Source organism: Hippocampus bargibanti, linkage group LG03 (genome assembly GCF_051943395.1).
Source record: "Hippocampus bargibanti isolate YZ-2025 linkage group LG03, ASM5194339v1, whole genome shotgun sequence".
NCBI lineage: Eukaryota > Metazoa > Chordata > Actinopteri > Syngnathiformes > Syngnathidae > Hippocampus > Hippocampus bargibanti.
In genome coordinates this window covers 23,446,496-23,461,032 of record NC_142736.1, presented here as the reverse complement: position 1 = coordinate 23,461,032, position 14,537 = coordinate 23,446,496, and the positions used below count along the sequence as shown (strand labels likewise).

The window sequence follows — 14,537 nt, the reverse complement described above, 5'->3', positions numbered from 1 at the left end:
ACGGCCTGGTCAATGCCGTCAACTCACAAACATCCACTCTGGGTAGAAGACAGAGGAAAAGAGACATGTTGGAGGTGAGCAGGGCTCCAGAACAGCGCGTCTTGACGTGGGGACTTGCACCATTTCCTAGATGGGCTACCTCTCCCTAACTGGAGGGAGACACATTAAAACTGCGTAGCTCTCCCCGCGAGCACGACTTGATATTTCTGGATGTTCACATGCGTGATTGGCTTGACGTTTGCAATGTGGGAGATGGTGGCGTTACCGAGGGGGAGCTCTCCTTCCTTGTCGTCTCGGACAAGATGGCAGCAGGGCAGGCGAACTGTGCATGCTATGGATTTATAACTCCGTAACATGTTCAGAGAAACCCTGGATTATATTTATTGTGACCCTATGTGAAGGTAAGTGAACGGGGGCACCGTGTGTGCGGTCAAATTCACATTTTAAAAAAACAGTTGTATAGTGACGTAACACTACCGTGACTTGCCAACAAACTTGGCTAGCGCGTCTGGTTGGTTAATATCTCGCATGATCTTGATTTTTGTGGGAACAAAACAACCGCTTTGCCTCGATAAACCATTTGCTATGCTCGTAGGAAAATTCATTGTATCCATACGTTCCCGTTACGTTGGTTGTAATGATTAACGTGACGGTGTTGGACAATCTTGCCGTTTTATTTCCGTATTGTCATGGTGAACCGTAAATTTAGTACATCGTGATGACAATAGCAAATTCTAATACGTGGATGAAACGAACCGAGTGATTTATAAATTGTTAATCCCATTGCGTTATAAGTGTCAATCGATTCTTTGTAACATCGTAAGACGTCAAAAGGCAAACTAACACAAACACAGAAGACCTTTGAGCTCAGCGAACCATAGCTTGCATTTCAATAACTCGCTAGCAACTTTTCTGGTTACTTCCCAGCCATTGTGTTACGTACACGTAGATTCTCAGAATAGAAAAAAAACAACTGCCTGACTGATTTTCTCTGAGGCAATTTGTTGTTTTTCCCCTCCTACTCGGTGGCCACAGCATTAGGTGCACCACATGAACCCCAATTCAGGAGATGGTAACTAATTTTAACTAATTTCATGGCTAGCTGCACTGATAATAGTTTCAGTGGGCAGCGTGGACTGACTCGTAAATGTACTGTCCGCTCGACAAGTAGAAAAAGTGCACCCGTATTGAATTTGTTGCCTTATGGATTTTTTCCTTCGTCGAATTGCCTTGGAAGTCAGAAGTAATGGAAAATCGTGACAGCCAAATAGAAGTACGAATAGTGAACTTCTGTTAAGAAAGTACTGTACTGTACTTGCTAAAAACGTAGTTTTAAATGTTTGTTTAAAAAACAATTTTTTTGGGTCCAACAGAGAAAACACTAACTGGGTAAACAACTTAAAGTGTATTATTATACAGTATTTGTAAGTATTGCATTTGAGGAAAAATTCAACACAATCAGTCCACAGTGTATTTACGAGTTTGGACAGAATGTCCTGATTTTGGGATATCGTTTTTACTAAATATGTTTGATCAATGAGAATTACTATCAACAATCATTAAAAAAAAACAAAACAAACCCAGAACATTCTTTTTCTCTCCACTCTCTATTAGATAATGGGATGTGGATAAACAATTTCGGGAAATCTGATCACGATTTCCCATCCCCTCACCTTGTTAAAAATTACGATTGTCATTTCATATTTAACAATGAAGTAATTTAGCAAAAAACAAAACAAAACAAAGGGTAAGCATGAAAGAATGGCCACACCCAATGTGTTTTCCTTTCACTGCAAGAAAATCGTGAATTGATAATAGCCGAATCTTGTTTGCTGCTGACATCAAGCATTGAGGTTCCAAAGTTCACCTGTGACTCAAACAGCTGCACATAAAGCAAGACAAAAACAAACCATGCAAGACTCATTTAAAAAAATGTAAATCGAGGTTTCTGTAAGTCGATGCAAAGCCGTATTTGTTTGTGACCAAACGCAAAACTGCCACCTGGCTGTTTTTTGAAAATAAGACGAAAAGGTTGAGTTGCTTCTAGTTTTAGCTTTCCTGTCATCTCATGACGAGTGTCATTTAAGACTCCAAACTAATTCCTGTTAACTTATCCTCGGTTCTTTATTATTTTAAGTGAGGGACTCCTCTTCCCTTCCACCTACCCCCCCAAAACTGGTCATAAATCAGCAATTTGGTGCTTTTAATTTTTACATAGACGCCCCTCTCCATGCCCCATGTATTGCAATATTTAAGTTCTCAATAGCAAGGTTTTCCGGAGCTCACAGCAGGACAGACATTTAATGACACACCACCCTGGGTGTGAAATGTGTGCCTGCACGAGCTTTGTGCAAAAAGAACTGGTTTCTCGTTTACGTTCTCTGCATTTAAGGTGGAAAATATGACAGTGAGCACCATAATAAGCTAGGGATTGCTGTGGAAAGCTGCACAGATCGGCGGAACATTTCCAGCATAAGTAAACATTCAACATTCTTTTAGCCACAGGAGGACAGGCACATTGTCTATTTGAAGAACTGTCAGATAATTGGATTGGAATACGGGTGTTTTTTTCTGGGGGGCTGGGGGCATGGGGTGGATGGCCACACATGTTGATCACAAATTATTACTTCGTTATCAAGTATTTCAGAGTTGACTAGGGGTCATGATCCTGCTTTTCAAATGGTTTAAACTTAAGTGAAGTATAACTTTAAATGTGACTCGAATGGCCACTCGAATGGCCAGTCAATGAATAAAACCTAATCTTTCCATTTCAGAATATATATATATATATATTATATGTTTTATATATATATAAAAAAAAATCCTCGTCTCACCCACCATGGGTGGTGTCTGTCACCATTTCAGCTCGGGTCCTCTACCAGAGGCCAGGAAGCTTGAGGGTTCTGCGCAGTATCCGTGCTGTTCCCAGCACTGCGCTTTTCTGGACCGAGATATCCGATGTTGTTCCCGGGATCTGTTGCAACCACTCGTCGAGTTTGGGGGTCACTGCCCCAAGTGCTCCGACCACCACAGGCACGACTGTCACCTTTACCTTCCAGGCTCTCTCCAGCTCCTCTCTGAGCCCTTGGTATTTCTCGATTTTCTCATGTTCCTTCTTTCTGATGTTCCCATCACTCGGGACCGCTACATCCACGACAACGGCTTTCCTTTCCCCTTTATCTATGACCACGATATCTGGTTGGTTGGCCATTACCATCTTGTCAGTCTGTATCTGGAAGTCCCACAGGATTTTTGCTCGGTCATTCTCCACCACCTTGGGAGGTGTTTCCCATTTTGACCTTGGGGTTTCCAGTCCATACTCCGCACAGATGTTTCGGTAGACTATGCCAGCCACCTGGTTATGGCGCTCCATGTAGGCTTTCCCTGCCAGCATCTTACACCCTGCAGTTACGTGTTGGATTGTCTCAGGTGCCTCTTTGCACAACCTACACCTTGGGTCTTGTCTGGTGTGGTATATCCCTGCCTCTATGGCTGTGGTGTTCAGGGCCTGCTCTTGGGCAGCCAGGATGAGTGCCTCTGTGCTGTCCTTTAGGCCAGCCCTCTCTAGCCACTGATAGGACTTCTTGAGATCAGCCACTTCTGCTATGGTTCGGTGGTACATCCCGTGTAGGGGCTTTTCCTCCCATGATTGTCCCTCTTCCAGCACCTCATCCTCTGTTCCCCATATATATATATATATATATATATATATATATATATATATATATATATATATATATATATATATATATATATATATATATATATATATATATATATATATATATGCATTTTGTTTTTCTACTTTCATTCCTTTGCTTTGCATCTGTGAAATGTAAATTTCTCCACTGCGAGACTAATAAAGGCAAATCCAATCCAATGTAGCTATCAATATCAAATCACTGCTTATTGGATAGATCTAGCTTTGATGACAATGCCACATGTACAGTACTGTGAAGAAAGAAACTCATTGCATCATAGCGTCTCAAAGTGAGCATACCATATGGAATCAAACCTTAATCTGACTGAAAAGAATCAAATCAAATCTTTCTTACTTTCGTCACCATGTCAAGATATGCATCAAATTGTCTTTTTTTGAAGGGATACCCACCTCTAATCATGACTTAAAACATATCATTTCGATCCCATGTGAATGTAATCAATAAAAACATACAGTCAAGTCTCGTTATATCGATATCGGATATATCGATAGTCCCGGTTATATCGATACTATTTCTATGCACGCACGGGGAAAATTACATGCAAACAGGGTCGGATATATCGATAGTCCCGGTTATATCGATATTTTTTCGGACTCCCTTGAATATCGATATAACGAGACTTTACTGTATTTGTTTTAGGGACTAGTGAATGAAATGATGCACTCGTGCTTCCAATTGCAATGGGAGTATAGAGACACTGCAATTTATTAACATTCGAGTTACGAATAACGGTACATACGAACATTTTTGCGTGTACATTATGTCGAAAAATGTTCGGACAGAGATGTTGCAAGTTAGATTTTGTATTGCGCGCCTTTTTCCGGCTGAGCTCACTGGCGATTGGCTGCGTACTGTATTTCACACGCACGCACACAGACACATTAGAAGTTTCAAGTGCTGGATATTTTCGTGACAGACACCAAGGTTGACCAATTTATGTTAAAGTGTTGCCACCGAGTTCAGGCCCCGATCCGCCGAGCTTACTTACTATTGGCTGTGTAGAGTATGTGGGCGGGGAGGAAATCCTTTTTCACAGTTGACTCTCCACGAGGACGCAATGCATAACAAAACGTAATGGCTGTTCGCTTGTAATTCAGTAATGGAATTAAGTAACGGAAGACCCAAGGATATATGTCGTCATACTTCAGTAGACGTGAATTTATCTTATGACTTAAAGCGTCTGCGTTTTATACATACTTCCGCGTTGAGTGTTTGACTTAAACATACATTCCATACAAAATATAGCACTGAAGCAACTTACGAACAAATTCACCTCACGAACAACCGCTCGGAACGTATCTCGTTGGTAAGCTGGGTAGCGTCTGTATTATTCCCTCAGCAGTAGCAACATGTGTACGAATTACATTCTCTACAGACAATTTCATGATGGTCATTGCAGCACTTAAAAAATACGCTGCACTTTATGGTCAGTATGTATGTTATTTTCGAAGCAAACAGCTAGGGCTCAACCAGTATGGGATTTTAACAAGGCCCTAACCGATTCCTAATTAGAGGCACGGAGTGTCACGCAGCAGCAGTGTTGGTTTAGTGTGATGCTGCATCTCGGTTCCAGCTGTCCCTTTTACACAGATGTCAGTTTATGCCGTGTCCTTCCAAGGGCCCAGTGGCAGAACATTCTGCTCTTTATATTGGCTGTGAATGAGAAGTAATCCATCAATGTGGGGATTTCTAAATGTTAGTAATAAGTTCACAATTGAAATGCCACGTGCTCACATTCCTTGGAATATAGAGGGGCTTTTGAGAAATGAAGATCTTTTTCACGAGACTTTAAGGGATTGAGTTGAAAATACTAGCAGTGCCCCCTATTGGAAGACAGGGGGATTGAGAAATGCTCACGGTTGCAGTCTCAATTGGAGTTAGTGATTCTTAAATGTCATTAGCCATGTCTAACACTGTTTCATTGTTGAATGTGATGAATATGGAGTTGCCTTTCACGTAAACCAAGTCGCGAGAAGGCCTGTTCATTTTCATGCACCTCTGCTTTACTTCGCATTCTCAGAGATCTTCTTTGTGCTTACAACTCTCGATGGGCATAATAATGGATTATCCATCCATCTCGATGAGACAAAGTGGAGTGCATTACTTTAAAGGCCGTATCTCACTGAGCGGTATAGGTTTGCAAGAGTTTGCGCCCGTAGCGAATGTTTTTTTCCCCACTCAAAATTTTCAATTTTTTTGTTTGTTAAAACAACAACCTCTTAGTGACATTTTGGATATTAAAAAATGTATAATTTCATACCAGTGAAAATATTTATTGTTGGCCTTGGGTGATTGCTTTGTCAGAATCCAGCCCAATTAGCATTGACATAATTCATGTTGTTTTTAACATGTTCCAGTTACATGAAAGAAGTCAGTTCAAAGTCAAATGGGCAAAAAAAAGAAAAGAAAACAAACAAAAAAACCAATTATCTTTGGTTGCCTTCCAATGATACGTTTCCCCCCTATTGGTTGCCTAGAGACGTGCAGTAGGATGTATTGCAACCACAGGGAAAGGTCAGGCAAACCTTTGTAACGTTAGTCATCTTTTGTGTGGAGGTGTTGGTGGGCTCATAGTGGATGGATGAGAGTTGAAAGGTGCTCTCAAGTACTTCACCGCAGCTTGTTTCTCTTGCTAGTGATGGAAGGGTATCATCAAGTGTTATTGTGAGGTTGGTGAATTAAAAGAAGATGGCGATATATGAGATCAGCAACGCCTTTTGACTTGGCAAATGGCAGTAACCAAAATTTATTGTTCATTTGAGGGTTCACATAAAAGGAAGGGACCCCTTCAGATGTAGCAATAACGGCAGTAATGTGATCTTAATATTGCCACAATATGGCTAGCAAAATGTCATGTCACTATTTTAAAAGTGACACATCTGTTAAAAAGGCCAGGTTGTTTTCCATTTGTGCAGTTCCAGCACAGATTTGTCACTCAAACTGCACTAGACCCCTTGGTTAGTTTATTTGAGCAGTGTAATTAAAATTTGTCATGTTTTGCTAATCTACATTCAAGGTGAAGGAGACTGACCGTTGAGCATTTTAGTTCCTGCACGAATAGACTCGATTCACAATGTGTATGTGATTTAATATTATGTGGTATTCGTGATTATAGGACGGTTGTGTACATTAATGTTGCATGTGGTGTTTAAAGTATGTTTATAATTACCCCAACTAATTAGCATTGTGTACATGAGGCATGAAATGCAATTACTCGTGTTTAGTAGATTAGCTTTATTTATTGATTTATTTTGCCTGCTTTGTTTCACTGTTGTGGTAATTGGCGTATCATATGGTGCAAATTGTGATATCGTATTATGACATTTGGATATGGTTATATTCAGAGTGCCGCCACATCTGAAGTCTCTGCTTTCTCTGATTCAAATCACGATTGATGGACTTGTAATGTCTGTTTTCACAAAATATATGTTCTGCATGTACTGAAATCGGTCATTTGAAACAAGAGACATCACTGTCTTCTCTGTTGAAATGCTGGCACAACAAGTCTACAGAATCGCAAGTGCTAAACAATAACGTAGTGCTAATAAACACAACTTGTGCTCTCAGAGAGGAGGAATGACATGTGCTTTTACAGTCATATGTTGAACTGTATCTTCTGTATTTTACATCCCCTCAATGAAAGTAAAAATACAAGTCACTTGACCTATTTTGATCAGTTGGGAGTACTCATAGATATCTGAATGTTTAATTTTCGAAAATAAAAGTCTGAAAAGGGGACCTTTTTGATCCCTGTGTATGCTCCTTGTAATTTTTTTGTATTGTTTTTTGAACAATCCATCTCTTCATTTTCTATCAAGCTATACTCATTCAAGTTGTATTAAAAATAAAAGAATGTTATATCAAGTATGCATCTTATTGACCTCCAATGTTTTTCTTTCTTTTTCTCCCTTCCAGGTATGGCCTCACAAGTCTTGGTTTACCCACCACACATTTATCAAACCCAGACAAGTGCCTTTAGCAGTGTGAAGAAACTCAAAGTTGAGCCCAGCAGCTGTGTGTACCATGAAAGAGCACATCCGCGGACTTATCTGAACAGGCGAAACCTTGGTATTTTGCACCCAACGAAAGCCTGCTCGTTCTTGAGTCGCGACTTGGCGGCGGACGCCAAAGTGTTTGGAGGACAAGGTTACCCTGTGACGACGGTGATTGTACGGGGCGTCCAGAGACAACAGCCTGGGAAAAAAGCTGGAGGATTGGGCCCAGCTGCGATCCAGAGCATAAGGGTTGTCCACAAGCTGCAACAGAATCATCATCATCATCATCATCAGCAGCAGCAACAACATCAGAAGACAGTCACCGCAAGTGGGAGCAGCAGTGGAGCAACAGGGACAGGAGGAGGGGGAAGGGGAGAGGGCTGCAGTGGAGGAGGTGAGGGTGGTAGAGAGGAGGAGGAGAAGGGAGAGGGGGAGAGAGACACAGAATCGGACTGTGGAGTTTTGGACTCGGCTGACAGCTCTCAGCGATGTGGACTGAAACGTAAAAGTCAGGAGCTGGATAATCGAGGGAGCACCATGCAGATTGTGGAGGAACTTTCAATGTTGCCTGCAATGTTGCAAACAACGAATGTAGGAAATGCAGCGGCGACTGCGCCTGCGGCCGTTGCCGCTGGAGGGGGGACTTCCAAGCCGGCCATGGGACCTGTGGGTGTGGGTGCATCAAGGGGAGTGGGGGGATGTGATGGGGACTACCAGGTCGTCCAGCATGAGGTTCTTTGCTCCCTGAAGAATAAATATGAAGTGCTGGATTTCTTGGGACGTGGAACCTTTGGACAGGTTGTCAAGTGCTGGAAAAGAGGCACGGGCGAGGTTGTTGCTGTCAAAATCCTGAAGAACCATCCTTCGTACGCCCGGCAAGGTCAAATCGAAGTTGGCATCCTTGCTCGTCTGAGCGGAGAGAACGCAGACGAACACAACCTGGTGCGAGCTTTTGAATGTTTCCAACACCGCAGCCATACCTGCCTTGTGTTTGAGATGCTCGAGCAGAACCTGTACGATTTCCTGAAGCAGAATAAGTTTAGCCCACTGCCCCTGAAAGTGATCAGACCAATATTACAGCAGGTGGCCACGGCTCTGAAAAAGTTGAAGAGCTTGAGTCTGATTCATGCCGACCTCAAACCTGAGAACATTATGCTTGTGGATCCGGTGAGGCAACCCTACAGGGTGAAGGTCATAGACTTTGGCTCAGCCAGCCACGTGTCCAAAGCAGTATGTTCAACGTACCTCCAATCTCGGTACTATAGGTGAGTGCAAAGCAATAAACATTCTGGGCTGTGCTTATGACATTGATTGTTTTCACAATTCGCTGAAGTGCAACTGCGTTTTAGTGTAACTTTGAGGTCATGCGGTTGGGTTAAAAATGTCCTTCCTTTGGCAAAATAAGGAAATATCTCCTATGCTGCACAACATGTTGCCAACTGAGCAGCCACACGCAACAGCAGTCTGGGGAAAAAGCGACGCCATAGTGCTTCATATAAAAAAGATTTACATTGCTAACCTCAACATTGTGTAATTGGTTATATGATAAGCCCAAACAAACTTATTAGGTCATATCCATTTGGGAAATGTATAGTTTGTTTACTTTCCCAAGGCCTTGTGGAAACTCCAATGACTAACTCTGCAGGCACAGACTTTCTTAATAAACAAAACCCTGTTTTAGTTTGTGGGTGGCTTTAGTCTGTTTTAAGTGACACGGCTAGCAGCATGAATGTTCACTCATACCAAAGTGAATTATTAAATTAATTCAAACAACAAAGTACAAAATAGCACGAACTATATTTTAGATTGTTCTTATGGGAATTAGGAAAACATTTGAGGAAGTTTGTTTCCACGAAATATGGCTGCCGCTGTTCACCCACACAAAAGAAATCCAGTGACTGTCAAGTGTCCTTGAGAGTTTGAAAGGCACTTAGAAATTAAATGTATTATTATTATTATTTTTATTATTATAAATCTTATGAGGTGCAATACAATGACTGTCAATGCTGTACAATTCTCACTAGTACGACTTGTTCCACCGTTACTTTTCATGTACAGTACAGTAGTACATATGGATTTGGTACTGTCAACTAAAATAGATTGAAAGAAGAACGTGTCACAATCTTCAATTGGATTGCTATGTGAATGTCATCTGGGGATGATTTCCATGTGTCGTCAAAATGTGTTTTAGACTCTAATATGAATCTACAGCTTTGCTTCTAAATGCATAATACATTTTCAGCAATTATTCAAATGTGTACAAAGACTGACAAGAATATAATTGAATCATTGTCACATAGCGCAACATTTTTTCCTCATTATTTCAGTGGTTTCAGTAGTGGCTATTTTGTTTTCACGTAGGTTTGCATGTTTACGTGGTTATATATTTTGGCAAACATCTGCGGGCTTTCCGACTAAGGCTTAAGGGAATGTTTGCACAAAACCTTAGTCATCTGATGTGAAATTGATAAAACAGGAAAGCATGTTTTGATTGGTTACATGAAATTCCTTCTGGTCTTATACAATTGGACTTAAAAAATATTTACAAACTAATCACTGGACATTTTCTTCAATGGACTTTCTTACACAATCCTTAAAAAATGAGGGCAGATATATCGAGATGTGAGTACCTCTCCAAACTCCATGAACTTTGACGTCACTAATGCTCTTTGAGATGAAATGGCAAAAATCTCACAGACACACGTGAAAATGTTGTAAAAGCTTCCCGAAAGAGTGCAAACTGCCAAACGCCAGCCACGTTTGTGTGTTTGTGGTCTTATGTTGAAATACCAACCCTGTAATGTACCTGTAAAACTTTTTCTGGCGTTATCTTCATTTTTTTTCACCAACACAATTGCATACCCGCTGTTTCAGAAAGTTGCCCAAAATAGAACAATTTATTCTTTGTTGTGCTTTTGTTAGGCGGGAAATACAGAGCAGCCACTTGTCATTGCTGTCAGCGCTGTAATTTCAGCGCTTTTGTGACCATTCATGACATCAATACAGATGCATACAAATAAATGTGGCTGCAATGAGACATATATTTAAGGTGTATAAGTCATGGTGAAATCAAACGACTGCATGCTCGGTAAATAGCTGCTGGACTAAAAACATTAAACTCCGTCTGCTTTGTGGAAACCATGCAGAGTAGCATGTTTTTGGATGTGAGTAAAGAGCTGCTTAAAATAACAGGGCGGGATGCTGGCCAGTTTGCCTCTATAAGATGGTGAAGCAGAAAAAAGGATATGAGCTTGACAATACAAATCAGTTCTCACCTCATTCATGGGAAAATCTGGGTATTTTATTCATTGATGCTGGTCAATCATTCACTTCCACTAATGGGGAATACTGTTGCACGGCATGGGCCACAGTTTGCCAAAGCAGATTGCTGGAAATTATTAGATTTGAATCCCTGTAACAAAAAAAGAACATTCATATGCATATACACATACACATATGTACTTGTTTTTTTCTTCTTAAAAAATGTCAAATGAATTTCAGAGAATTCTCTTTGACACACATGTCCGAAACATATTCAAATACAATTTGTATCAAATGTGCATTTGCACACACTGTCCAAAAAAATACAAAAAAATAAATAAATCTGCAAACAATCCAATCACATGAAGTACTATTCTCATTGCAATGTTCTGTTGGAAAACCTGCAATAAAAGGCTCATACGCTTTCAAAAAAAGCATCTGCACTTCTATTTCGCAATAAATGCTGACATTTCTTTGACGAGCTACTGGCTCCAGCACCACACATAATGAACAAATGCGTGCACATGTAATCAGGAAATTAAAACTGGACAGACAGATCAACTTACCATTCCACAGTGTATAAATAAATATACACGGTATAATAAGTATCAATAAATTAATGGTTTGTGGTCGACATGGGGAAGTAATACATGGGAAAGTTTCACCTTGAAAATGAGATCAGTCATGACTAAAGGCCCAGCCATGTTGTTTGGCAATCTCAAGGTAAATTGTTGCCAAGGACAGAAAAAACATCATTGTCCCTGAGCCTCGTTTGAACGGAAACTACCAATATATTAGATGGGCTGTCACAAAGAAACCACCTTGTATCATGAAATGCTAGTTTTGTAATTACATGTAGCCATAAATAAAGATTTGGTAAAGCAATTTTGCCTTTTTTTCCCCATCGTTATATGTTATGCTCTTAACCGTACTGCCAAAGCTGCCAATACAATTACAAAGTAGAATAGCCAGCCTAATGTTGTGTACTTTTTTTTTCGGATTTGCCCCAAAATTCAATTAGTTTCTGTTTTGCACCATTTCGCAACTCGTTTAGATGAGATCTAAATGGGATAAAAGTTTACACTGTGGCCACCCTAGTTAATTGTAATGGAATAGGTCCAGTACCTTTCCATTCAAAATGTAATGCCTGGTGAAGGGGATGGGCGTCAGTTGGAACAAAGTCCATCTGAAGTGGGACAAAATCTTTCTTTAACTTTGGCTCCATGTCAGCTCATTAAGCACATTACATTGGTCGCACACACCTTAAGCCATGCACCCTTAATCCAAGGTCTAGGCCGATCAGAGCAAAACTGTGGCCCGTAGTTTTACTTAATTATTCTACATGACTTGAAACTTAGTGTGTGGAATTGCATAGTGATGCCTGATTTTAACAATTTCAACTGATACCCATAATTTCCTGCTTTCTATGTTCACATTGGCTTTATTTGTTATGTATATATATATATGATTTCTCTCTCTCTCTCTCTCTCTCTCTCTCTCTCTCTCTCTCTCTCTCTCTCTCTCTCTCTCTCTCTCTCTCTCTCTCTCTCTCTCTCTCTCTCTCGCTCTCTCTGTCTCTCTAGTGTATGTAATGTAAACTGTTAAAAGAAAAAATCAATCCTACAAAAACTGAAATGATTGAAAACATCACTCACTATAGCTACACCTCGAGTCATTGCTGTTTGTATTACAAGTCCAGAAGAGCACAATGCAGTGTCATCCATACATTTTCAGAACCGTTTTAGATCACTGTTAACATTTCGCTCGGCTGACCATCTTATCTTTGCGTTGCTTTGGCCACATACCAGACCTGGCAAGTCTACAGATGTTTCTCTGGTCACCTATCTTGTTCGGAATGTTGAAAAGGTCTTAAAGCACGTCTACTTGTTCCTCAGAGAATAATTTATATAAACAAGCTATATAAGGTTTCTGTAAGCACAAAACAGTACCCCTTTGTCCCGCCACCCTTAATTGCAGGTCGGATTCCACCTTAACCATTGGTCATCCCTGATAGGAGACAGCCCGGTGGATGAAGGATCTATTTCTGGAGTGTGCGATAACAGCCTCACTTAAAGTTCTGTAAAGGGAAACAAAAATAGTTGTGCTACATAACTGACTGTCGCGCTTTATGGGCTGCAGACACCAGTTGGCTTGTTGGTTCTGTCATTTCACAGTAAATCTGGATGTACATGACACATTCATCATATCGGATTACGCAAACTGACATCTTGTTCAGTCATTACATGGCACATGAGCAAGTATTTATCTGTTGGTTACGAAAGCACAATACTTTTGGGAGGCCCATAAGGATGGTATGATATTTTTTCAAATTTTACCGGTCTGATAGTTAATTCCTTGTTGATTAGAACTGTTAATGACATCCTGATTCATTTGAATTAGTTTCACTCCAGCAGATATTTTGAAATATTTTTTTTCTAGTCAATTTACTTTATATTTTCTCAATTTCACATATTTTTCTTAAGATGGGGGGAGGTGGAAATCGAACGTTCTTTTGAAAGAGAAGATAGACTTACTTTAATTTACAACAGATTATTTTCTTACAGTGTTTTTTAGGTGTTCAATTACCTGACATGTTTCGGCGTATACTTCCGCCTTCGTCAGAGTGTCCATTGTGATACATGTTTCAATCATATCGCCAATTTATACTGTACATTGATTTTTTTTCTTCATCGGTGTGGGTATAACGGTGCTCCTCAGTTCGTAGCACCTCTGTTTCTATGGTATATTTATCAGGATGGATAATAGATTTTGTTTCAACAGAGGGCAATGTTGCTTGGTTTGCAGCTTTGGTCCCGAGACGGTATCCCCTCCATCCTTCCCGCCCGCATTCTCATTATCTGCACAACCCATCTAGTAAAGCCCCAAACAAGAGTTTTATCCTCTGGGAAATCCTCCCCTATTACTGATGGGCTGTGAAACTGTTGGCCTGACTCCCTGTACTATTTTTTTTATTTTTTTTCAATGTTTCTGACTGACCTAGATTTGGGATGTGGTGCACTTATTTAAGGTTGGTTTGGTTTGACCACATGATCAAAATTGTCTGCTTTGTTTTGGTTTAGAAGTAATCCAGTCATTTTGAGTTTCCTTAGTCAAGGCATTATATTTTCAGATCTAACTATTTGACCCCTCATGCATTTGTTTGACAACAATCTTCAAAATATTTTTTTTAGTTTGTGTCTGATTGTAAAAAAAAAAAATCCTGTTCACATTGACCTTCTAAAAATGACAAGAAAACTATTTTGCATTGTCAGTCATACTTGGTGATATAATGTAAAAAGAGATATTTCCCACATGCTAATTGCATGGTTGTACCTGCAGATGTAGAAGTAATGCTTCTCTCCTCAGGCATGTCGTTAAGTAAGTTTTTGTTGGCGAATCAAATAAATATAAAAGCCATCCTATGGTCTAACAAAGCTGTTTTGGTGGTGCTTCTGAAGATTTAATACAGACAGATGCCATTTTCATGAAAGCAATGTCTGTCCTAAATGTAATGAACGAAGAAATGATGTAAATGAAGAAACGAATGCAGATTTTCTGA

General features: G+C 40.2%; 1 protein-coding gene across 2 annotated transcripts in view; it reads left to right on the top strand.

Moving 5' to 3' along the window:
• The first annotated feature begins 57 nt into the window (after window positions 1-57).
• The window catches only part of hipk3b (homeodomain interacting protein kinase 3b), a 35,858-nt gene continuing 21,378 nt past the window's right edge, over window positions 58-14,537 (top strand). For both annotated transcript variants that reach the window (XM_088992661.1, XM_088992662.1), the window contains exons 1-2: window positions 58-401; window positions 7,638-8,982. In XM_088992661.1, coding sequence (XP_088848787.1) covers window positions 329-401; window positions 7,638-8,982 — 1,418 coding nt within the window. In that variant the 5' untranslated portion in view covers window positions 58-328. The remainder of the gene's footprint in view (window positions 402-7,637; window positions 8,983-14,537) is intronic.